Source organism: Callorhinchus milii, unplaced genomic scaffold (assembly GCF_018977255.1).
Source record: "Callorhinchus milii isolate IMCB2004 unplaced genomic scaffold, IMCB_Cmil_1.0 Scaffold12, whole genome shotgun sequence".
NCBI classification, from domain to species: Eukaryota; Metazoa; Chordata; class Chondrichthyes; order Chimaeriformes; family Callorhinchidae; genus Callorhinchus; species Callorhinchus milii.
The window spans coordinates 18,064,063-18,089,983 of NW_024704753.1; the positions used below are offsets into that span (position 1 = coordinate 18,064,063).

General features: G+C 44.4%; 2 protein-coding genes and 1 non-coding gene across 5 annotated transcripts; 2 read left to right on the forward strand and 1 right to left on the reverse strand.

Annotated features, from left to right (window-relative positions):
- Positions 1-410: 410 nt before the first annotated feature.
- On the forward strand, positions 411-484 carry trnaa-cgc. Its single transcript has one exon. It is a non-coding gene; the product is annotated as a tRNA-Ala (tRNA).
- A 7,946-nt stretch (positions 485-8,430) lies between these two features.
- oxtr (oxytocin receptor) lies at positions 8,431-17,249 on the forward strand. Of its 3 annotated transcripts, none has more exons than XM_007890472.2 (3): positions 8,431-8,700; positions 9,610-10,865; positions 16,836-17,244. In XM_007890472.2, exons 2-3 carry the CDS (start codon positions 9,947-9,949, stop codon positions 17,090-17,092), a joined length of 1,176 nt encoding a protein of 391 aa, XP_007888663.1. In that variant the 5' UTR covers positions 8,431-8,700; positions 9,610-9,946; the 3' UTR covers positions 17,093-17,244.
- Positions 17,250-18,130: 881 nt separating this feature from the next.
- cav3 (caveolin 3) lies at positions 18,131-22,136 on the reverse strand. Its single transcript, XM_007890474.2, has 2 exons — positions 21,697-22,136; positions 18,131-18,703 (listed from the first exon to the last, which is right to left on the reverse strand). The coding sequence occupies exons 1-2, from the start codon at positions 21,799-21,801 to the stop codon at positions 18,362-18,364; spliced, it is 447 nt and encodes a 148-aa protein (XP_007888665.1). The 5' UTR covers positions 21,802-22,136; the 3' UTR covers positions 18,131-18,361.
- Positions 22,137-25,921: the final 3,785 nt, after the last annotated feature.

A 25,921-nucleotide genomic window follows, 5' to 3' on the forward strand; every position in this document is an offset into this window, starting at 1 on the left:
CCGCAAATTCCATTAGGTTGAATTATTTTTTTGTCGATAGAACAATGGAACGCAATTTAGACCCTGGGCTGTAAACTGCTTAAGCAATTCATGCCGTAACCCTCAAGAACGTAGTTCAAAACTTGTCTGCAGAAGACATTCATTACCTATAATCTCGGGGCGACGACTTTTCTTTGCAAGAATCCGTTGTTGTGAATGACCGCTAATCTGTTCCATTCGTGAAATTTCCTGAATCTGTCCCTGTGCGCTTATAAATATCTAATGTGACTTTTATATGGTTGATTGTATTTGACATTTGACATTTAGAATGCTATGTTATTTATAATTTCAAATCGCATTGCAGTTATTTATGTGCGTGTGGGGACAAGTCTGCCAGATGCAATGAATGGAGAAGACTGAGAATATTGTGGAGTCCTGTAGCTCAGTGGTTAGAGCCCTCGCCTCGCAAGCGAGAGGACCCGGGTTCGATTCCCGGGCAGGACGAAACGTTGGGCAAGTTTCCTTACCCCACACGACTCTGGTTACCCGGCAGTAAGTCGGAACCCGGTTGTTAATTGACCGGCGGATCGCTTTTCCCTGGATAATAATAATAATAACTTGATTATTGACCTAATAATTTGGTCACTTAAAAATCACGACCGGTTGTGGGGACGCTGCTGTGCGCAATTGGCTGCCGCGTTTCGCCCACAAATATACACAGTCAATATACTTGACAGCGTATTCTGTGATGCGCTCTGAGACGTCTCGAAGACGTGAAAAGTGCTATATCTGACCTGCTGAGTGTTCCCAGCCACTTCTGCTTTTATTTCAGATTGCCAGCATCTGCAGTATTTTGCCTTTTCACAGACCAAAGAGAGTCCCAGCTCTTTGCCTCCAATACTGACCCACTTACTCCTTTTAAATTAGAAAACAAAAGGTGCCGGTAACTCATGGAAGAATCGTTTTAACCTCAGATGAAAACGCGGTGATATTCGATTCGTTTCGTAAAGGAGCAGAACTCGATAAACAATAACTTTGACCTTTTCCGGAGCAAAGTTGTACGTTTCTCAGGCCGGCTCTCTTTCTCCATTCATCCTGCGGCTATTTAGAGACAATGCTTTATTAGTGGGAGCTCATAGCCCAGATTATTACCCAAGGGAGGATGGTTTGTTTAGTGTAATGAATGGGACTGTCGCCCTTCATCAACTACCATTTGCTTTTATCAGCTGCAAGTGAGACAGCTTAATCTGACTGAGCACCAGCTCCTGTTTCTAATATCCTGCATGGCCCAAAACCAGACTTTGATCCATTGTTATTTGTCAACGGTTTGAGTAGAATTGGCATTGTTTTATCGCAACGCGAGATCAGTCATCTATAACGCAAAGCAGGCAGTGAGTCTGACAGCACAAACGTGAAACCTTTGTGAATCAGGGCACCCAGAAAGCTTTCATTTCCCCTCCTCTCCTTAAGCAAATGCCACTGGTTATATAAGAATAATTATAATCCTTGCATTTGATGCACTGTCTAGTCATGTCTTCGAGACGTCTCAAAGCGCTTCACAGGATAGACTGTAAAGTGAATCGATTGTGTAGTTTCTGGGTGAAACGCGGCAGCCAATTGCGCACAGCAGCGTCCCCGAAATAGTCGTGGATCGCGGCTAAAGATGATTTCAAAGAACGCTGACTGTAAAACGATATTTCAGTCCCGAACACTGACATCCTTTAACTTGATGAGTTCTGACAAAAAGTAAATTGGAAAATAATACAATATTATTTACGGGAACAGAATGTATAGCTGTTTGTGAAGACGCAACAAAGCATAAGGTGCTTTATTTGGCCGCTGATTTGAGCCAGGCACTAATGAATGGTTGTAGGGTAACTGATGTATCCCGAGTGACATGAGGTGATCCATTGTGAAAGGGGATAATTTAACTAGTTACTGAAACTAAAGCCTCATTGTGTGTGTTTGTGTGTTTCCTTGTCAATTGACTAATAGATCAATCAATCTCATTTGTTTTCAGTCTCCCAAGGTTTCGCACGGGAGCCTTGGTTTGTGTGCTTGGTGACATTACCTTAACACTCCTGAGATCTAATACAACAACAGATTGAAGGTAATTGGCAAAAGAACCAGAGGGGAGACGAGGAGATTTTTTTTTCCTCCCAGAGAGTTGTTAGGGTCTGGAACGCATGGCCTGAAAGACGAGCGGAAACAGATTGGATAATAGCCGTCAAAATCTCAGATTGCAACTGATGGCTCGTCCCTCGCACCCTCCGCCCCAACATCGGAGGTCGTGCTTTCAGCCACTACGCCCCGAAACTCTGGAACGCTCTCCCTCAATCCCTCCGCTTCGCCCCCCACCCCCCCCTCTCCACTCTTTCAAGTCCCACCTGAAAACTTTCCTGTTCGACCATGCTGACGGCCACCTCCCTCCCTCCTAACCACCCCCCACTCCACCACCTCCGTCCCTCCTACCCCCCACCCCCCCACCCCACCACCTCCTCCCTCCTAACACCCCCCCCCCACCCCAACCACCCAGGCTCGGAGTCAGGCTCCGTCACTGTTGAGCGCTCTGCATCTACACACTGAATGTGTAACGCTGTCACGTGCAAACGGACTGAACAGTTTGTGGTGTCAGGGGTGGGATTTGACTGCGCGGTCTACAAGGGTCACGCACTCCTGTCGCTTCCGGTCAGACGCTTGACAAGCCCCCAACTGGGACCTGCAAGTTGTTCACCACACGTCTGTGAGTCAACGCAAATAGCCCTCACAGGAAGAAGAAGCCATGCGATCCAATAGTAAGTGAATCGAAGCAGCTTACATGACCTCCTGTGGCGCAAGATGGGGCCGTTTTTCGGTGCAGGCTGGGCTCCTGACTCCGTTCCAATCTGTCACCGTGGAAACGGCACAGAAAGCAATTTAAGCATCAATCATTTCAGTGCAATCATTCCTGTCTCTTGTAACACTCGTCCTTTTTCCCCCCCGACTCACCCTGGGATACAGCCTGCCCTCCAGCCCCCTCCTCTCACCTCAGAGTGGACATTCTTTGCATGTCAGGCCAACTGGCGTTGACAGACCGATGGGCCTTGGGAGAGAAATCGCAGCTGTGTTCTCGTTGCATTCGATATGTGTTCTTTCCACCAGTGAGCGGTCACTGGACAACATCAAGAGCCGATTTACGTCTCGCTCTCTCTAGCCCAGAAGCTCGTAAGTCAATCGTACATCCCTCCCGGCCCCCCAACTCACACCTCAGGATGCAATCTAATGTCTGGGGATAGTTTGGGTGGGGCACGACATGTCAAGCGACTGCCGGGATGGTGGAAGGAGAACTAGATACCCTTCTTTCGCCCGGCAAATTCTTATGTCCTCGGCCAGCTCAGCGTGTGTCTGTCAGAGATAGTTCCTGTGACCCCACATTAACTCCACCTCAATATCCACTTGTCCTCCTAATTAGCATCGTGAAACGAAGAATTGCTCACCACCACCTGCAGGAGGAAGAATGCCTTTGATTAAGAAACTTTAACCCAAATTAAATAGGGAAATTTGGAACAGTGAAGGCCAACGACTTCTGTGTGTATAAAAGACCAGCAATACATCAGCAACGCTTTCGAGTCACAACCTTGATGATGTGAGTTCAAAATCTTGAGGAAGGATTCAGCGGGAAGTGAAAAGTAGATAATAATAATAATAATAATCCTTGCATTCGATGTAGCGCCTTAACACGTCTTCGAGACGTCTGAAAGCGCTTCACAGGATTCACTGTAAAGTGAGTTGACTGTGTATTTTGTGGGCGAAATGCAGCAATGATGCAAAAGAAATAGGGCGGTAGATGAAGAGATGAAGAGATGCCAGTTATCACAACATAGCACAACATTTTGCAACTGGTGACCTACATAATACTTAATTTAACATTGTGAAGGTATAATTGTTGGTAACCAGATCTCACTGAACAAGACATGGTGGTTGAGTGATTTTTTTTACACACAGGACTGGGCCAAGTACAGAAATCCCAATGTAAGGAAATTATCCTTAAAGCTCAATTGAATGATTAACTACAAGTATTGCTCTCTGGGTGTTGGCTTAAATAATGCTCTCTGAGTAATACAACCAAAACCTGATGCTGCCAAGAATTGTGCAAAATATCTTCTCCAGGCTGAAGCTATTACCAAGATCAGCCCCGCGTTATTTGGGTCGTTTCTATTAATAATAATAATAATAATCTTTGCATTTGATATATGGCGCCTTATCACGTCTTTGAGACGTCTCAAAGCGCTTCACAGAATATACTGTAAAGTGTACTGACTGTATACTGTGTGGGGGAACTTCGGCAGCCAATTGCGCACAGCAGTGTCCCCACAGACAGCCGTGGATTGAGTGATCAAATTATTATTGCTTTGTTTTTTTCGAGGGTATTATTGCCCCTAAAAACGCGATCCGCCAATCAACTGACAATCTGGTTCCTGCTTGCTGCTGGGCAAACATAGGCATGTGGAGTAAGGAAACTTGCCCAATGTTTTGTCCCGCCCGGGAATCGAACACAGATCCTCTCGCTGCGAGGCGAGTGCTCTAACCGCTATGAGGTGACATTGTAACCAGATCCAGTCAGCGAAAATCTAAAGCAAGGACGGATGTCTCAGCAGTTTCACTACAGTAAATACTGGAGTGTTTATATTGGGAGCTGGTGGACACATCAGCAATTCCCTGTAGCTTAATGCAAATATACAGAACCCTGGTTTAGCAATTAATGTCTCTCTCTCTCTCTCTCTCTCTCTCTCTCCACTTTGAACTTCTGTACACAAAAGCCAGTATTTGGAATAATTCTAAAGGCAGCACTAGAGATGTGTGACGTGTCATCGCTCGTGCTAACAGCTGATGTTTTGGATTGAGAGGTGATTAGGAACCAGAGGCTCTCGTCATACCACTGTCCTCCTATTGATCTGTACGTCACTGGCAGCCCAGACACATCTGGATTCGTTCAGCGGTTAGAGCACTCGCCTCACAAGCGAGCGGACCTGGGTTTGATTCCCGGCCAGGACAGGGCGAAACATTGGGCAAGCTTCCTTACTCCACACACGCACACACGCGCCTCTGTTTACCAGCAGTGAGTAGGAACCCGGTTGTTAGTCGATGGGCGGATCGCTTTTCTGGGGGTAATCATCCATTCCAAAAAAAAGAATAAAAATAATTTGGTCACTTAATGTACAAATGGTTGTGGGACACTGCAGTGTGCATTTCGCTGTCCACGTGTAGGTGGGATGCAAGGAATTCTCAGCTTTGGTTGGAATACTCTTAAAAGGTGGCGATGGGTTTCCGCATGTGTCCGCAAAAAACGAAATACAGTGAAAGAGCTCAGGACATAGGATTAAAGGTTACACAAGTTCACAGAATAAGAGTATTGTACTGAACAATGCACAGCTCTCTCAATCACTAACTAATCTCCATCCTTTCCAGGTTCGTGCAACGTGTCATGAAACCCTGAAGGCTATCACCAGTCTGGTCAAAGATGATTGTAATACGAATAAGCCTTTCATTTGATCACCTCCTCGAGACATCTCAACGCGCTTCACAGGATACACTGTAAAGTGGGGTGACTGTGCATTTTGTGGGCCAAACACGGCAGCCAATTGCGCACAGCAGCGTCCCACAAGCAGTCGTGGATTGAGCGGCCAAATCATTTTTTCTTTGAAGGGATTATTACTCCTGGAAAAGTGATCTGCCAATGAATTAACAACCTACTTACTGCTAGCCACTAGGCTACAGGATTCCACTAAGCCACAGGACTACCCTTGCATGATGCAAGGTTAGGTACACTTGAGCCGGCTGCACAAGTGATGTGAATAGCCGAGCCATGGGAAGAGAGCCAGAATGTTATTCCTACGGGGAGCAGGATGTGTCTGCTGTTCCTGTTACACGGAACGGAGCCCGAAGAGGAAGCCTTGTTGAGTCTTCGACCAATTCGTTTCGTGGCGTGCTTTTTATTTAACCCACGAGGATTTCTGGTGCTGCCCAGACATGTGTAAAGTCCCCTTTGTTGCAGAAATAAATCGGAGGAAATATGGTTTGTTGCGCTCAAAGCAAAACAAATAAATCCCCTTCCCCTGAGCATCTTAACCGGTTTATCTGTTGATATGGTTGAGAGGAACAACCTGTCCGTGACACTCCTGGGAACGAAAGCTCAGAACCATAACACTTCCCTAGGCTCTATTTATACTGTGGGTGATTCGGAGATATTGGATGAGGACATCTCAAAATGTCCTTGGTATCCAAGTGACTGCGTCTCACCAAAGAAAGAGAGAGAGAGAGAGAGAGAGAGAGAGAGAGAGAGGCATCAGCTTTGGCATGAGAAATGCCAAAGTCATCTTCTACATGAAGGTAATATCTCAACACCCCCCACCACACCAACTCAGCTCGGGTCCAAATCGCTCACTGTCCAGTGCCTTGGGACGTCCTCTTGCCGTGAAATGTGATTTTGTACTGGATTGTATGATGACCTTTCTACAGTTGGCTACGTAAAAAAGATTGCCACATTTGCCACAACTGCACAGTCACTACACTACACTAATATTTACTGCAAATGGCAACACATTTTGCCATAAGGCACTGTAATCAAACAGGAGGTTTACATAGAGTATACTACAATACATAACAGTGAACATACAGCAATTCCTGTAATCTCATGCCTGCTTGGTGGAAGAATGTTGGAGGTTTGAGAACAGGAGATTCTTTGATAACTCCAGTGAAATAATCCAGAAAAGGTCAAAGTCCATTTACACCTCCCCCACCCCTCCCAACCCTAACATATATACACATACACATCACATTTCAACCTCATGTCTATTGGACCTGTCATCAGAGTGGCATCAAGTGACATAGCTCTATGAATAACAACAATAATTAACAATAATCCTTGCATTTGATACAGCACCTTATCATGTCTTTGGGATGTCTCAAAGCACATCACAGGATGTGTAGTGTCCGTATGTTTTGTGTTGGCGTAAACGGGAGGGAGAGAGAGAGGAGAGGTAGAGAGGGAAAGAGAGAGGGAGATAGAGAGGTCTGACTGAGGACAAGAAGAAGTAATGTTTCTCTACAATACAAATACCCCAACAGCCACAACAACATGTGGACTAAACACCCGTGGAGAGATGCCAACCTGCGTGAGTGATATTGTAGAACTGGGAAAATACCAGCAAGCCAAAATGGACCCTGGGAACTGCTATATTCCAATCACCCCACAAAGCCAAAGCCAATGAATGAACTAGTCTGAGCATCTTATTCCACGGTCACCTTGCCAACAAATCCCATATGTGAACGTGTGAATGAGCGGATGATGACGAGCCAAGTTCCTACAAGAATGGTGCGACTATGATCTACAATGAAATCACTGAACCAGATGGTACATCTGCACTAGTGACCTGGGACACATTGCCCCAGATGGAGGTTGGCTACACAGAGCAGGTAGACCTTTGCACAATCTGATCAGCATCGCTCAGCTTTAAATCTGCCCCCCCCCCCAACCTCTGGAACTCCATCCCACAGTCCCTCCGCCTCACCCCCTCCCTCGCCTCCTTCAACACCAGTCTCAAGACCCTCCTCTTCGACCAACCGTGCCTTCGGTCACCCTTCTACCCCTACCCTGCCCACCCTCCAGCCCCACCTGATTCCAACCACCAGGTGAGGATTCCTGACTGTCCAGCGCCTTGGGACGTCCTCTTGACATGAAAGGCGCTGTACAAACATAACTTGTTATCGTTGTCAAAGTCCCTACTTTTACCGACTGCCACCACGACAAAACCTTCCAGCAACAACAACAACATACACTTCAAAGGTGCCCTTCGCATCGCGTGGCACTGGGACCTCTTGCTGGCGCTCAAATTGTTTTGCAATTTCCATTTTCATTTCTCGTTTGTACGCCTCTGATTTCTTTTTAGAAAAATGCTTATTTCAGAGACAAATTGTTTCACCCACAGAATGCACAGTCACTCCACTTTACAGTGTACCCTATGAAGCGCTTTGAGACATCTCAACGACCTGATAAGGTACCATACACAAAAAAAGAACGTAAAGCTTCTTTTTTATACGTCGAGTATTTAGAAATTTCCATTTTCACCTCTCGGTTTTCATTTTAATTTCTCATTTTTGTCCTTGTGTGTGTGTGTGTGTGTGTGGGGGGGTGGGGTGGGGGGGGTTTCGATATGTTTTTTTTTGACAAACAACAACATTTTTAAAAAATAAATAAAAAGGTTATTTCGGAGACAAACCGCTAATCAAAAAAAAAAGGGGGGAAAAGCGGTAAAATGGAATTCAAAAACTTTCCCTGTGCCAAAGTCCATCCAAAGAATGAATTTTGCTTTCTCCTGGAGTGTAGATTTGCTGTAGCGGAGAGCGCCCCCAGGCGAGGAGAATGTTTGACCATCAATAAAATCCTTTCCGCACTCCCATCCATCTACCAGACTGCTGCTCGCTATAAATATTTAGAAACTGGAGGCTCTCTTGCTCAGTTCGTTCAAAGAAAGCAGCCTGAAAAGCATTCTTTCTCAGAGAGTTCGAGGGAGAGAGAGAGTGAAGCGCAAGGGGGAGAAAACATGGGAACGAATGTTTCGAGAAGATGTGAAAGATTCAGACTCTTGTTTTTCCTTCTCCCAAGCTAATGGCAAACTCCAATCTATGCGGATTTCTGTCATCTAAAGATTCATTGCCGTTTGCTGCAGCAAGGAAGGTAAGGTAAGGTGATGATATAGTATTCCCCTAAAAAAAAAATCATCATACGTTGCTTGGATGAAATTAACAAATCCGCACAATGTGTGCAAGAAATTCATATATATATTTTTACGGTATGTAAAAAAATTATCTTTCTGCAGTTGTTGAATTAGTTCAGGTTGAATCCCTATGAGAACAAGAACAGAAATTGCACCGGCAAGTGGATTTATTTTAAAGTTGATAAGCTACACCCTTATATCGAGCAAAACCTGATTAGGATCACTCTGCACTCAGACGAGCAATAAAATATATACCCTGTGCTGTTGGGAGGGGCAAAGAAGAAATTGTTTTAAAAATAATTTCAGAAATGATTAAAAGAAAAATTGACTTGACATTCGCTTCTTCCCCAGAAAATATCAGTGATTTAATGGGACCAACGAGAGAAAATAATGTGAAAGTAAAGTCGGTTCACGGTGTACTGGGATCAATAATTGTTTTCCTCGTATTTTTCAAAAGGACATCGAGCACTTTCCTCTCGTTCCCGATTTGATTTAAATGAATTTAAGTGTTCAAATGAAACCGACACTGAATGTGTATTTAAATTGGGTGTGTATGTGTGGGAGTGGAGGGAGAGAGAGAGAGAGAGAGAGAGAGCATTTGATCCTGAATGATTCTGATTTCATTTCATTTAATATCAATGGGGTTCGAGGTTATTGAATGTTAATAAAAACAAGGAATAAAAATATAATTTAATTTGGTCACTCAATCCGCGGCTGTTTGTGGGGACGTCGCTGTGCGCAATTGGCTGCAATTGTTTCGCCCACAAAATACGCAATCGATTCCCTTTCCAGTGTATCCTGTGAAGCGCTTTGAGACGTCTCGAAGACCTGATCGGGCGCTGTAACAAATGCGAGGATTGTTATTATTTTGCAGGGTTTCATGTTGCTGTGCTGTGCTGAGACGAAGCCCAAGTGCCTGTGGAATAGGAAATAGCCAACCCTGAGCTGCCGTACACAAGCACAGACAGAACAGAGGCTTCAGACTGGTGTGCGCGTGTGTGAGAGCGAGCGAGCGAGTCAGCGAGCGAGAGAGAGAGAGAGGGAGAGGGAGAGGGGGCAAGAAAACCAACAAAACAAGACGAGGGGAGGAGGTAATGCTACGAAAGATAAAGGCAAAGTAAAGAAACTGAGGAAGGAGAAGACACAATTAAGCTTTTAGGGGTGGAAAACAAGGGAGACAATTTGAGGAACAGTGACAGCCACACAAGGACATGAATAAAACGTGCTGCAACAATGTGGACATGGACCTCTGCGTCCCAAACGCCTCGGCTAACGGCTCTGCTCTGCTGGAAAACTGGAGCCGCTTTTGCAACAGCTCCGCCGACCTGTTGAAGCGGAACGAGACGGTGGCCAAGGTGGAGGTGACGCTGCTGGCGGTGATCCTGATCCTGGCCTTGACGGGCAACATCGCAGTGCTTTTGGCCATCCATTCCAATCGCCACAAGCCGTCGCGCATGTACTTCTTCGTCAAGCACCTGAGCATCGCTGACCTGGTGGTGGCTGTCTTTCAAGTCCTGCCCCAGCTCATCTGGGAGATCACCTTCAGGTTCCATGGACCGGATTTCCTCTGTAGGATTGTCAAATACCTCCAAATTGTCGGCATGTTTGCCTCCACTTACCTGCTGATTGTCATGTCCATCGACAGGTGCCTGACTATCTGTCAGCCCCTGAAGTCCTTACATCAACGGTCGAACAGCATGTATGTCATCTCCTCCTGGGTGATCAGTCTTGCGTTCAGCATCCCCCAAATCTTCATCTTCTCTTTTAGGGAAGTGGGGCCTGAGGTGTACGATTGCTGGGCGGATTTCATTCAGCCCTGGGGAGCCAAAGCTTACATTACCTGGATCACCGTCTCGGTCTACATCATCCCGGTGCTGATCCTGACGGTTTGCTACGGGCTGATCAGCTTCAAGATCTGGCAGAATGTGAAGCTGAAGACGAGGAGGGAAACTAAGACACCACAGGGGGGTTCCATGCTGGCCAGAGTCAGCAGCATCAAAATCATCTCCCGAGCCAAAATCAGGACCGTCAAGATGACATTCGTTATAGTTCTGGCTTATATCATCTGCTGGACACCTTTTTTCTACGTGCAGATGTGGACAGCCTGGGACCCGCATGCACCCAAAGAAGGTAATTTCATTATTGTTATTAATAATCATAATAATAATCGTTGCATTTGACACAGCGCCTCATCACGTCGTTGAGACGTCTCAAAGCGCTTCACAGGATATACTGTAAAGTGAGTTGACTGTGTATTTTGTGGGTGAAACGCGGCAGCCGATTGCGGACAGCAGCGTCACCACAAACAGCCGTGGATTGAGGGACCAAATTATTATTATTATTTATTTTATAAAGGGGTTATTACCCCCGGAAAAGTGATCCGCCGATCGACTAACAACCAGGTTCCTACTTTACTGCCAGGTAATAATAATAATATATATATATATACAGTGTGTGTGGAGGTAAACAGTGTGTGTATGGAGTAAGGAAACTTGCCTCAGGTTTTGCTCCGTCTGGGAATCGAACACAGGTCCTCTCTCTCTCTCTCTCTCTCTCCCCCTTTCCTTTCATGAACACTGGGTTTGCCTGGCAGTACAGAGCTATGATTTACTGCTCTAAACATTTATGCTGTAATTTGTGGTTTCACATATATTTGGGAAGGAAATTTATATATATATATATTATAAGTTTCTCTTCAAACGCTTTGTGTGTGTAGAGATATATATATATAAATTCAATTTAAACTACTGTCAACCAATTAAGATATTTCTTGGATAAATAAGTCCCATACAGAAGTCTCTCCCAAGCAAGACTATAAGTTTCACCCACAAAATGTACAGTCTATTCCCTTTACACTATACTCTGTGAAGCACTTTGAGAGGTCTGGAAGACGTGATAGGATGCTGTATCATGTGCGAAGGATTCTTATTGTTTGGAATTACGTAGTTAAGAACTGGAGCCAGCAATTGTTTATTTAGACTGACAGAATGGAGAGCGATGTGAATTTAATGAATAACAAAAACATTTTCTTAAAGAGGACAGCTATATTAATACTTTCCCTAAAGTGGAACAAACGGTGCACATAAAAAAAGTCCGCTCATAATAATAATAATAATAATAATCCTGGCATTTGACATAGCGCAATATCCCATCTTCGAGACGTCTCAAAGTGCTTCACAGAATAAATATACTGTAACGTGAATTGACTGTATATTTGTGGGTGAAACACAGCAGCCAATTGGGCACAGCAGAGTCCCACAAACAGTCGTGGATTGAAGTGACCAAATTATTATTATTATTATTATTATTATTATTATTAGGACCTTACTGAGAGATGTTGTCAGTGTCATTTCAAATGCTATGGAACTGCGCTTGCAAGGACTGATCACTCCGAGACACATCCCCTGCGTGAAGTGAAGGGCGCTGTATAAATGCGAGTTGTTGTTGTTGCTTGACTGAGAATTGCCCCCGAGCTAAGTTGCCGAGAGCAGAAACTCCCATCCCCTCAGCCAGGGCTGGGTTCAAATCCAACTACCCGAAGTCTGATCCGCTGCGCGACCAGTTTCCCTTAAGTAATCGTAAAATAAAATACGTATGAAATACAGTTGAATGTTGTGGATACAAACACATTGCGATTGGCAATACACTGCGTTTGTTATAAGGACTTTGTGGTTTTGTAGCTAATACCATATATCTAATGTACATATATATATCTATATTAGATAACTGATAGAACTCTCCAGCCAACACATATATATATATATATATATATATATATATATACTACATTGCCTTGGGATTTCTATCAGTTTTTTCCAGATTGGTGCAAAGTCAATATCCATGTTAATGATTCACCACTTCTTCACTGCAATAGAGTTAAATACATGAACCCGGCTTTCTGTGATTTAACAGTAAGTAATTTTGCTCACTACTCTTCGACATTTTGAGCTGCAAATTTAGAACAAAGACTGCAGGTAATTTTTTTTACATATCTATTTTTGGGTCAGCCGGGTGTCTGACACGTGCGGAAACCCATTGCCGTGCTTACTTAAGAGGTATCCAAGCTGAGGTTTCCAGGCATCCCACCTACACATGGAAATCCCAAAGATAGATTGTTGGAATGGATTGGGCTCTCTCTCTCTCTCTCTCTCTCTCTCTTCCCTGGAGGGACGCACCCTGATCACCTTAATTCTGGAAGGTATTAGGCGCAGGTTCGGCAAGAGACAAGACTTGGGGGGAGCCCAGAGTGTGCGTAGTGGGATAACGGCTGGAGTCCAACCAGCAAAAAAGGTGTTGGTTTATGGTCACATTATTTTAGCTGGAGGGAAGAAATTATTTATCGGAAAAATACAGAGCTTCATACTGTTAACTGCCCCCCCCACCATCCAAAAAAATACTCAGTTAAAATTTTAACCTGATCAGAAAATGTCGCGGGAAAACAACGTCCCTGAAGTTAAGAAAAGTTTTTTTTTTTTAAAAAGCGTAGGTTTCAAAAGGGTTTGAAATATTGCACATGAACGCGATGCAACATTACATAAATAAAAAATATATCAGAATAAAACATACAAGCACAAAAAAATGAACAGCACAAAGCTGGAGAGTCTCAAATCAACAGCTTAAAGATACGCATTGTTAATTGCAATTAAAAGGATATCCTGTATGCATTTAAATTAGAACCATCGTGTTCGTGCAATGTTAAAACTGCAAAACTAATTCCGTTCCGAAAGAAAATTCGGTATATTACAGTAAATACTACATTAAATAAACCAGTTGTTGGTCAATTGGGGGGGGGGGGTCGATTTCCATGAGTAATAATCCCTCGGAAAACAAATAATAAATAAAGATGGTGATAGTTCGGTCGTTCAATTCGCAGTGGTTTGTGGGACACTGCTGTGTTTCGCCCACAAAATTATAACAATGTGGATATAATTTATTCCCACTGCTGTTTACTTTTTTTATTCAAAATGCTGGTTATAATTTGCAGGCCTTTTATCACAAATTCTGGGTTGGAAAACAGGGAGGGGGGAAAAAAAACACAGTCAAATAGCTTGCAAGAATTATGATAAGGCTCTCTATATCAATCAAAGGATTATTACTATTACTATTATTATGATGAGAAGAAAAATATTGTTCCGCAGCAGAAAATCTCTTGATATTCTGAGGCGAAGTATCTGGGCAAAAGGTACTTTATGGACAAGATCTTGCTGGGAGCGTCTTAAAATAAAACCATTTAAACGTTTGCCTTGGACGGCTGAAGAAACCAGATGGAGTGATGGCCTCTGCTGGCAGTTCTTTGTACATACACCGTATGATCAGTTCACACAGTCCAAAGGCACAGACGAATTATTTGTATATACACGGAACCACCCAGTGACATTTTCTTTGCGATGAAGCTACACACACACACACACACACACACACACACACAACTGATGTGACAATATGTTAGCGCAACTCCTTGTGATTGTGTCGGGGGTTGGTGAACAACCACAAGCGGGTTTGAAGACCTGATAAGGCGCTATACTCAAACGCAAGGATTATTATTATTATTGTTATCATTATCTTTTCACCGCGGCCTCGTTCCTTTAAGTGAAGTCAGCAAATAAATAAGTAAGCAAGTAAGCAGATAATAATAATAATCACGATAATAATCCTTGCGTTTGATGCAGCGCCTCATCACGTCTTCGAGACGTCTCAAAGCGCTTCACGGGCTACACTGTAAAGTGAATTGACTGCGGGTTTTGTGGGCGAATGTAAGATACCCACTTGCACAGTGTTCGTGCGCAGCGCTAGCTCGCTAGCCGCAGTACAAAATTACCTGAAAAAAAAGGCTGCAGCGATGGGTATGTGACCTGAATGGTGAGCCTCGGGTTTTTGCATTCAGACAAAAACCAACCGGGTCTGCAGAGATGGCGCTGCTGACCTGGGACAGCCTGTTGGCACATCAACGAGTCAGGAAGGCGCAGTCATACACACTTCGCGGCATATTCCGTGAAGCGCTTTCAGACGTCTCGACCATGCGATGGATTATTATTACCTCTCCTCGAGCCTCTGAGCCAGAGCCGATGTTGTTTCTCAAGCGATGGGGAATGCACGCCAGCTTCTGAGCGGTGATGTTTTCCGAATTCTGTACACAACCTCAAATCTTGAGACAACAATCGCAAGGATCCTGTGTACGTACAAAACACCTGCCCGAGGCTGAGATGTGCTTAAGTACTTAAATATGTTGCATGTTACATCGCTCCCTGCTGGACATACTGTCTCCATCTGCTTATTGACGCACAAACCTCTTGACCTGCTCGCGTTGGCCCAACTGTCCTTGATTATGGCTATGTTTTCCCCTAAATTTAATCTCCACTATCTGGAGGCATGTTTTTGTGGGCTCATACATCTTGTGTGTCGGACTAAACTTCCTTTGTGTGGCATTTATGGTAGAACCAGGAAGAAAGAAAATTGCACTGTTTCTGTTTATCGTGCTGTTAGACTTGTTAACGTCAACCGAATGTAAAGCAGGAGCCATCGTTACAGCCACGTTGCAGATCTTTTCCCACTGCTTTTCCCACTCCTTCGTAACCGGAAATTCCTTGAAACTAATCTCAAGTGTCAGACGTTACAATCAAGACTATCTGTGAAGTCATTTGGAGTCTCGTAAATGTGTGGTTGAGCACGCTAGCCTCACAAGCGAGAGGACCTGGGTTCGATTCCTGAACGGGATGAAACCTTGGGCAAGTTTCCTTACTCCACACACACGCCTCTGTTTGCTTAGCAGTCAGTAGGAACCCGGCTGTTAATCAATTGGTGGATCGCTTTCCAGGGGGTAATAATGTAGACCAACCCAATGGCAGTTTAGAAAAAAGGTGGTTTCTGATCACTGATTGATCGGCGCAAATTAGAACCCTGAATATATAGGAGCTCTGCAACCACACAGTGTTTGGGATCCATAAGATCCCAATTCACGCTTATAGCAAGGCAGGACAATAAGAACATAAGATGGGTGTGACCGCACATGGCCACGGTCTGCTTGCCAGTTGCAGGGTGAAACATTGGGCAAGTTTCCTTACTCCGCACACATGGCCCTGGTTACCCAGCAGTAAGTAGGAACCCGGTTGCTTGTCGAGTAGTGGATCGCTTTTCTAGGAGTAATAATCCCTTCAAAACATTTTTTTTTGAAAAATAATAATAATTTGGCCACTCAATCCACCTCTGTTTGTGGGACGTCGCTGGGCGCCATTGGCTTCCGCCTTTCGCCCACAAAACACGCAGTCACCACACTTTACAGTATATCCTGTGAAGCGCTTTGAGACGTCTCGAAGAGGTGATCAGGCGCTGTATCAAATGCAAGGATTATTATTATTATTATTTGGCTTGGCTACATTGCTCCTGAGGTTCACGCCATCTGCTGACAATCACCCTCAAACACTCACATCGAAGGAATATCTCTTAATCGAGGTTCGAGAGGATGACGAGTGCCTTTGGGAGAGTATCCCAGCGTGAGCCGGTACCTGAAGCGAGGGCGAGTGGAGAGGAATTGTCACCGTTTGCCGTGTCACAGACCTTTCACTGCTATTGTCCCGACCACTTAAGGAAAACGCAGGTTTCTGATTGGGGAAGAGTTGGTTTTCACTGGAGCCTCGCTGTTTGTTCAGCTGTAACTGAGAGAGCGAGCGGAGCGGAGCAGAGCAGGGCAGGGAGCTGGGCACAAATGAGCCCTTCATCTCCGACGTAAAGGAAAGGTTAAAATGGAAGGATCTTAGCCACAGAGCACCTGAACAAATATCTGACTCACAAACCTCCTTTATGGAATCTCCTTTGGAGCCAACTCAGGCAACAGGGACATAGGAACCGCAACTCAGGCTTCTGCTCAGAATTATCAGCGGCAATGCTTTCTCTCCCTCTCTCTCCCTCCCTCTCTGTCTCTCTCTCTCTCTGTCTCTCCCTTCACCTCCCTTTACAGATGTAATTTTGTTGCTGTCGTTGCTTAAGAGACGCGATGGGCAGGGAAATGGGGGGAGATGGTACTGAGGTGGGATTAGAGCTACACGTACACATCTATAAATTTAAATTATTATTTTTTTAAATTATTATTTAATCTTTCGGCAGATTTGCCATTCGTCCTGGCCATGTTGCTCGCGAGCCTGAACAGTTGCTGCAACCCCTGGATCTACATGTTCTTCACTGGACGTCTCTTCCAGGACCTGATGCACCGTTTTCTCTGCTGTTCCCTGTTGCTCGCTAAGCCGGAGCCCGCCAGTGGCGAGATCACCTACAGCAAGAAGAGCAACTCGTCCACCTTTGCTCTCAGCCTCAAGAGCTCTGGGAGTCAGAAGAGCATCGCAGTGCAACAACAGCAAGAGTAACCTGAGCTTAGTTGGTTCCCTGTGCCAGGGGCTGACTGCACCACTTGACATTTTATTCTTTCACGTTTCCGTGCCCGTCTCTGTTTTGTAGCAATGCTTTTACCGACTGTAAGCCACGAGTTAACGATTCCTTTACAAATAAACCTCTTATCAATGCACAGATCAGCCTGGCTGTTGTTATACTGTTATAATATAATAATATAATAATAATAATCCCTGCATCCGATGTGGCGCCTTGTCACGTCTTCGAGACGTCTCAAAGCACTCGATAGAATATACTGTAAAGTGAATTGAGTGTATATTTTGCGGGCGAAACGCGGCAGCCAATTGCGCACAGCAGCGTCCAATAAACAATTGTGGATTGAGTGACCAATTTATTAATTTTTTTGAAGGGATTATTACCCCCATAAAAGCGATCTGCCAATTGACTAACAACCGGGTTCCTACTTCCTGCTGGGTTAAACAGAGGCGTGTGGTGTAAGGAAACACCAATTTTTCGCCCTGCCCGGGAATCGAACCCAGGTCCTCTCGTTTGCGAGGCGAGCGTTCTAACCACTGAGCTACAGGACTTCACAGGATAACCAGTCTAGTGCAACCAATACTGTAACCACATTCTCTATTTATCTCCTCTAATTGGAGGCATTAGGTATGGTTCCATGAGCACTGGTTCTCCTCCAGTATCTTGCCCAAGTGGCATTAATCACCATTACATTGGCATTGACAGATGATTCAACTGCAGAGAAGAATCATAGCCAAGCCCAATTCTCTCTACACCTGTAAGCATGAGCTTAGTGATGTTGTTGATTATCCCCTCTTTAAGCAGAGGCATTAATGCTAATTGTGAGACCCCAATCATCGCTTCAGTTCAGATCAGTGTAACTCAACACAGATGTTGGAACGAACCTAAAACCTTCTGCTCACACGTACATCGCACAGCTACTCACCAACTCAACTGGCAGAGCTATTGGGAGCTAAAGAGTGAACGTTTCACCTCCGTTTGTAAAGCAAGACTCGGGGATACAAGAATGACACAGAGAGTTGTGTTTGAGGCAGTGTTTGTTCAGGAATTATTACAGTGAATGTCACAGTGAAAAAACAAACATGAGTGAGTGAGTGAGATGCAGCAATATTAATGCTATAGAAGCCAACTGTAATCTGGTTTTAAGCATAAAAGTTCTAAATTAAAATACAACAAATCTAAGCAGACTGTCGTTTAATAAAAAAAAAGGTGCATTGGATGCCCAGACAATGCACTCGGTGGTTACTATCTTAAACTTCCTTGTGTAAGGAGATTCGGACGCTGCTGAATATTTTGCCCAGGGCTTCGAAGAAGGGGTCGCAGAAGGTGTGGATGCAGAGAGAGAAGATTCGGCTGATGCATTGGATTTCTATCAAGTAGCTCTTGATGCAGGGAACCACAGCCCAGATGTGACAGAAGGAGAGACAGGCAAAGTAGAAACCCCAGAGGAGGGACAGAGGGATGCTGAAGATGGCCGACAGGATGCGGTAACACCAGTACTTGGTCACGGTGAAGGTAGTGAAGCTGACTTTCCACACCCCGTCCAAGCTGTAGGTCCCTTCGGGCTCCGCGATCACATCCTCAAAGTCGACCTGCACACAGAATCAAACCATAACCTCGAGAAATACATCAACATTCTCCCTTTTAAACCCCGGGCTTAATCGGAAGAGGTAGAAATTGCGTCCGCACAGAGGAACCGGTCGATTACCCCAAGTTGTGTTCGTAATAATATTAATAATCCTTGCATTCGATACGGCGCCTTATCACGTCTTCAAGACGTCTCAAAGCGCTTCACAGGATATGCTGTAAAGTGAATTTTTGCGGCCGAAACGCAGCAGCCAATTGCTCACAGCAGCGTCCCCACAAACAGCCGTGGATTGAGTGACCAAATTATTACTTATTTATTTTTTGAAGGGATTATTAGTCCCGGAAATTCGATCCGCCAATCGACTAACAACCGGGTTCCTACTCACCGTTAGGTAAACAGAGGCGTGTGGAGTAAGGAACCTTACCCAATGTTTCGCCCTGTCCTGCCCGGGAATCGAACCCGGGTCCTCTCGCTTGCGAGGCGAGTGCTCCAACCACTGAGCTACAGGACTTTTCCAAAGTTCAGCAGTAAGTTCATGAGTCAGTCTCCTTTAGCACCGCACCATCAATGTGCCACATCAATAACTAAATCATATCAAAATAATAATCCCTTATTCTGTTCAATGTACCATTTCCAGCCAGTCTTATTGCCTCTCAAAGCATGTCAACTTGTGTTAAATTACAGTCAATTTATGTGCCGTGTGACTTGCTTCTCCACGAAAATAATGATAATAATAATCTCTTGCATTTGATATCTCTGCTTGCAACATCACAGGACATCTCAAAGCATTTCGCACGATTTTTACTGAAAAGTGTACAGTGACTCAATTGGCTTCAAACTGCTTTATATTGGACAGAGAAACATCTCATCAACTCGGGTTCAAATCATCTCCTTTCCCTGGTGATGAAAGCATTACATTTTGCTTAGAGGTGAACAGGTATGAACAGATGATGATTTGCTTGAAAGCAAGATTATTTTTAAATCGAATTTGAACGTAATGAATATTCCTACATATGTAAATATTCTTACAACTGTTGCAAAACCTCCCTAAGATCACACGAGTTGCCTTTCGCCTCTGTGCAATCTAGAAGGACTTGCGTCAGTGGGAATGCAGTATCACATTCACGTTTAAGAGACTCTTCAGTGCCCGGCGTTCATTCTTCTCTTTAGAGAAAGGTAAAAGCTTTTTAGAACAATTTCTACCAGCCTCGGTGAAAGGATAGCCTCCTCTACTGTGCATTTGTGTACATGAATCAGCTGAAATGGAGAGAGGTTTGCAGCAGCGATTGGAAAGGAAGCAGGAGGGACAGGATATTATTGTGCCGTGTGACAAATGTAAACACCACACTGGCACGTCAATGGCACCATTCTCACCTCACTCGTCCAAAGTACGTCAGGACACAAAGCTACACAGCCCTCTCCCTTAGCTTCAAAAGAAAGGGAAGCAACACATCATGAAAACACTGACCTATAAATACTACTCCGGCAGTGAATGAAATTGTACCTGTGGAGGTCAGACACTCGGGGAAAAACTATTTGAAATCAGTTGATTAACAGGGGTCTCGACTCCCTGTCGAATTTTTGTCAGCCTTTTTGGTCAACTCGTCAAGTCTCTGGGATGATCGCGGCACAAATTCAATCAAAGGCCATCAGTGGGAAATTACCATCTGATGAATTGTTTGACTGCTGAGCGAAATGGACCCGTGGACACGGCCTGGGTTCGAAGGGGCGGTAAATTCAGAACTAATCTGCGGAAACGTGACTGCAGTGAGCGAGCGGTAAATTTATGGAACAGGTTCCCCTCGGGAGACAGACGGTGGAAGCAGAAAGTGTTGTTTGAGATAGATTTCTGCTAGAAGATAGCATCTGGGGGATACAGTGTATAGTTTGGGACACGACATGTCAAGCGACGGCCAGGATGGTGGAAAGCGAACCAGATGGACTTTGGTCTTGTTTCTCCGAGCTAATTCTTATGTGTTCTTAAACGATCGTCGCTTACGAGTCATACGAATACACAGTCACTACACTCCACGGTAAATCACGCGTAGCACTTTGACCCATTCCGACGACGTGAAAAGGCGCTGTATCAAGTGCAAGGGTAATTCATTATTACTGCTATTATTATAATTATTATAACTTTCACCAACATAGGGAAGACAAACAGCCTTTTTAGGAGGTAACCCATCCCTTTTCTCTCCATTTTGAGCTGCTGCTCAAATACCCATTCATTTATTAAACTGTTCTAGGTCACAGGTGCATCGAGAGCATTCAGAGTGGGGGAACAAAAAATAGACGGTTTACAAATGGGGCTCAGGTCATACAATACTACATACCGTACTACAGTGTCTGTAATTCAATCCCGAGCCAGTACATTCACAACAGAGCAGAGAGGTTTAAATATAGTTCCAATGTCAACAGCTCTATATTTCAAACAGGGATGGACTTAAAGCCGTGTGGGTTTCCCATCCCATAGGTTTACGCGGAACAGCAGAAGCAAAGGCTCCGGGAGCTAAATCGTGGAACAAAGCAATTGGGACTATCTGTAGATTTCGAATCCTAAATCAATGAAATTATAAGGTCAAGACGCATGTGTTGAGCGGTGATTTGTGAAATGAAAGATAGATGGTAAGCCCAGGCACAGCTGGTTTGAACCTTCTAACTTTACAAGAGCACTAATCAATCGAGAAGTGATTTTTTTTTTTTTTTGCACGTTGCTTTTTCTCGCGTTTGGCCCACAAAATACACAATCAATTCACTTGACATTGTTATCCCGTGAAGCGCTTTGAGACGTGATAAGGCGCTGTATCAAATGCCAGGACTATTAATGATTATCATTACCATGTTCTTTACAACTCCAGCATACTTATCCGTTCAGAAACCCACAGATGTGTGCCATTGACTTTTGTTTTAAAGATATATATGGAAGGCTAAGGTCAGAAAGATACCAGAAATGAGTATGAAAATAATATATATATATCTAAAAAAAGATCAATTTACCTTTATAACGTCCTCATTGATGCGATTGGGGTCACGGTTGACCAGATCGATTTCCTTGGTAATGCCTTTAACCTTCTCGGTTTGGTTCGGTTGAATTTCGGCCATAATTCGGAGTTTGTGGTGAGGGTGGGGAGGGGGAGGAGGGGTGGGAAAGAAGTCAAGGACCTCAGGACTTCACTGCACTGGTTACAGTGAGGAAAAGTACATTTGCGATAACGTTGACTTGAGTGAAGTGCCTCAGGATCTCTCAACTCCCCCACGTCCAGCCACACCCTGTACAGCAGTGGGTATCAGTCTCACATTGCACCAGGCTCAAAGCAACCTCTCTCAACCCGCTTCAAGTCTAAATCCGAACCAAACTATCTGCATATTAATATTACACCGGCCCGTGGCATTTCTTAAAGCCACGCCAACCCTACCCAGACCTGACACTTCAAATCGAAGTCCGTTATTACTCACACCCAGCGACAAAAGTTTTTGAACGCTTTTAAAGTGCCGGGGCGTGTGGTCGTCGTGCTTTCTGACGAAAGTGTTCAATGTTGTGCGAAATGCAATTAGTGTCCGGGGAGAGAAAATAAATCCCCGATGAGCTGCAGAACTCTTATCGGCTAAACTTTACAAAGATGAGCGAGCGGTTTGAGACTTCTCGACCGGTGTCGCTTCGTTCACCCGGAGGGAATTATTACTTGTGCAAAGCGCACGGCAAAACTTTGATTAAAAATTAATTGGTTGTGTACTTGTTTCAAAACAAAACTCTGGCCCTCTCTCTCTCTCTCTCTCACTTTCACACACACACAAGCACACACGCACGTAAAGTTTAACTTAATAACTTTCCGAGCGCAATAAATCCAGACTGAAATGAAAATGAAACCCGTTTTAAAATTAAAAAAGCAAACGAAATGTGCTAAGCTGGCTGTATTAATTAAAGAACGAATGAGGGGCCGGCGTGGAGTATGTTCGCTATGCCTCATTAATTCGACTGAAATAGATTTGGGTGCGAGACGTTGCTATGGACAAGCTATTTATCTCGTCATGAAATACAGTCCCCACGAGAAGCTTTCCTGTAATTAGACCTCGCGTGTACAGAGCACAGCTCTGCGCGGAGAGACTTGTCGCTGAGAACCTGCCTCCAGCAGTCGTTAGAAGCTTCAGTTGGATATTTTGCAATCAACAAGCGGGACAACCTATATAGACGCCCTGATATTGAGAGCAACAGACGTGGAATAGTTAGTCTTAAAAGGCCACGGTGTGGTTGCGGGCAGTGCTGTTGACCCATTTGGGTTGTAACAACTATTTCATATGGGCCATCCCTCACGTCTCACGTTGCACTTTTTACGCCTGTGATTTACAAGCCGACGGAAACATTGTAAAATGTCGATCAAGTCTTTCGGGAGAGACGTTAAATCAAGGTCCCACTCGTCTGTTCAGGTCGCCATTGAAGATCACCTTGGCGCTATTCAAAAATTGTAGGGAGTTTCTCCCAGTGTCATGGCCAGCAATCCTTCAGATAAAACATTGCTGTGCGCAAATCGGCTGCCATGCGCACAGTCACTACGCTTCACAGTAATTCCCGAGAAGCACTTTGGGACAACTCAACGACACACAAATGCACTTTTATGTACTTCCATCATCGTTATTATGGTCAGCTGGTTCTCTGACACACCTAGAAACCCTTCACTGGGTTTAAGAGTCTCTGAACAAAACTACCACTCGCTCTCTCTCTCCAGTCCTTGCCCAGATGGGACCACTCTCTACCCATCAGCACTTCAGCTTACAGGGTTAGCAAGTGCCAAGTGGGATTCTTCAGCCAACAGTGACTGGTTTGCCCAACATCCATTAATTAGACAGTTCTTGAAACTGCAACAAAAGCATAGCATCTGAAAATGCAGTGGGTTTTATCAAACCATTTCCTTTCACACCTGCGGATGTACTTAAGTCGTCTCCTGTCTGTAACCCAAACTTATCTTTTCAGCGCACTGCGCCCAAACTTACCGTAGCCACAAAGAGCCTCGACGACTGTCCTCGCAGAAATTTATAACGTACAGTAGTTTTGCCGTTTCCTGCCTCCATTGCAAGAGCATAGTTTTTCTCACCCCCCGAGTCACAAACTCGGGAAATTTAGGTGAAATTAATGATGCACAAACATGTCAGACGTGGCACATCCCTGAAAATAGTTGCTGCATCACTTCAGGTAAATCCTCAGACAGAACCACAGAATGTTTGGCAGCCAATTGCATGTACTGAACATTATGTAAAAATATGCGTTCATTTATATGCAGATATAGGCAGAACCACACACACACACACACACACACATCTGAGATGAACAAGCTTTGATAAGCAATTTTTTTTCCATGTCAGAAATATATAATGTATGCATTTTCCATCAAATTGCTTAACTGTATTTAATATGGCACACAAGTCAATCTTGAACCATTCTATATTACTTATGCATTCTGCACACGAATTGCTAAACGATCGGATTTGTTGGTCAATTTTGTACAATTCCCTTTTCTCTGCGCCACGTGACACTTTTCCTTGACTATTTGGCATACGGCACCTTGCGGCTTAGCCTCTGCTCAACCCACTCAGCGCAACCTTATAGCCCGAGGAATCTCCTGTCACATTCACATGTGGTCTAGGCTATGCGTTGGGTCGTGCCTTCATCAGTACACTAGCGTGGAAGATGGTCTGGTATGGGAAATTGACACTCTCGCTCGGAGCCCCAGTCTGACCTTTTGGCTGCTGAGGGTCGGACGCCCTATTTATTTAGTTATTTTATGTTATTTTATATTTATTATACGTGGGCCACATAAACAATATTTTTGTGCTTCCCTTCCAGAAACATAATATAACATTTACGGAGGGAGGGGGTGGGCCAGATTAAATGGAGGGAGTGGGCCGGATGTGGCCCGTGGGCCGCCAGTTGCGGGCCTAGCTGCTTAAATGGTGCCATTCCACTTTTTATACCCCCACCCACCCCCAGGCATGGCTTTTAATAACGGAACGATCCCATTGATGTCGTGCTGATTAAATGTTACGCGTTGCTCTAAACAGCAGGTTTTGAACAGTAGGTTTGTATCATTTCACAAGACATCACAACGCATCAATAATGTTCAAACGCTCATTTGATGTTGCAAATTCTGAGCAAAACACACAATTAAAATACGAGAATATTTTAAGCCTCTCAGGGGAACAGCAAACACTCGTTTGAACAACTTTCGCAAAAATGTCAGAATAGGGTGAACAATAAGATACATTGGAATATTAGCTCCGAGACAAAATATATTTACTTGCACTAAACCCGGACTAGAACAAACCGAGTCGTGTTAAACCATTAAAAGTACCCTCGCCCATTAATTCAATTTCCACTTGCCGAGAGCCAAGCAGCAAAATCATCAGCGTACAATGTTCCCATGATATTTGCAAGAGAAATGGAATCACTCCGAGCACCAAAATACTATGCACAAAGACGGCACATCAAAACTCGTCAAAGTAAATTGATGCCTAGTTTTTAAACCCCTTCAAACACTTTACGGAGTGCAAGAAAGACCCTTCCCAGACGTCAGCCTCTGAACGGAATTTTCCAGTTTCCAAGTTTGGATGCTGAATTGCAAGATTCAAACATCAATTGTGATAAGTCACCATAAGTTGTGGATGGTTGGGCGGATGTGTGTGTAAAAAAAAAGAGAGAGCTTCAAAATTATTTAAGACAATTCAGCTTGAGACCAGTCCCACAAATGGTCATCTGACTGAGGCAGGTCAACAACTGAAGCTCATTTCCACCAGCAAACCTACTGCTCAGCTCTCAGGCTCCTCGTCAAACAAGATACGCCTGTTACTCACTGTTGCTTTGCTCTAATGAAAGCCAAACTCACACTTAGAAGCTAATGATCGCTTTGCCGTGTATTTGCTGATTTCGTGCTCTCCTATGATTAGCACGTGATCATTCTTAACGGATTGGGGCTGGGCTCGATCCATTGTTTTCTCGGTACATGTAAAAAGTACAAGAACTAATCCAAGAAAATGTGGTCGCGAGGCAGAGAAAATCCTCGGAGATTTGGTTGAAGAAGATCCTTTGGCCTGTTTGATCTCAGCCTTCCAAAATACTCACCCAACTATTCTCCCATCACAGCGTCTCAATCTCAATGCACAGCTACCAGGTCCCTCTGAGATATGTCTTGGCAAATGGCTCCTTGAAACCGTATCTTTCGAGGGTAAGCGT

Excerpts from the sequence above, each read along its gene's own strand:
- oxtr (XM_007890472.2), top strand. The coding sequence starts at position 9,947 with ATGAATAAAACGTGCTGCAACAATGTGGACATGGACCTCTGCGTCCCA. Across the intron at positions 10,866-16,835 it reads CCCGCATGCACCCAAAGAAG|ATTTGCCATTCGTCCTGGCC; the intron begins GTAATTTCATTA and ends ATCTTTCGGCAG.
- cav3 (XM_007890474.2), bottom strand. The coding sequence starts at position 21,801 with ATGGCCGAAATTCAACCGAACCAAACCGAGAAGGTTAAAGGCATTACC. Across the intron at positions 18,704-21,696 it reads TCAATGAGGACGTTATAAAG|GTCGACTTTGAGGATGTGAT; the intron begins GTAAATTGATCT and ends TTCTGTGTGCAG.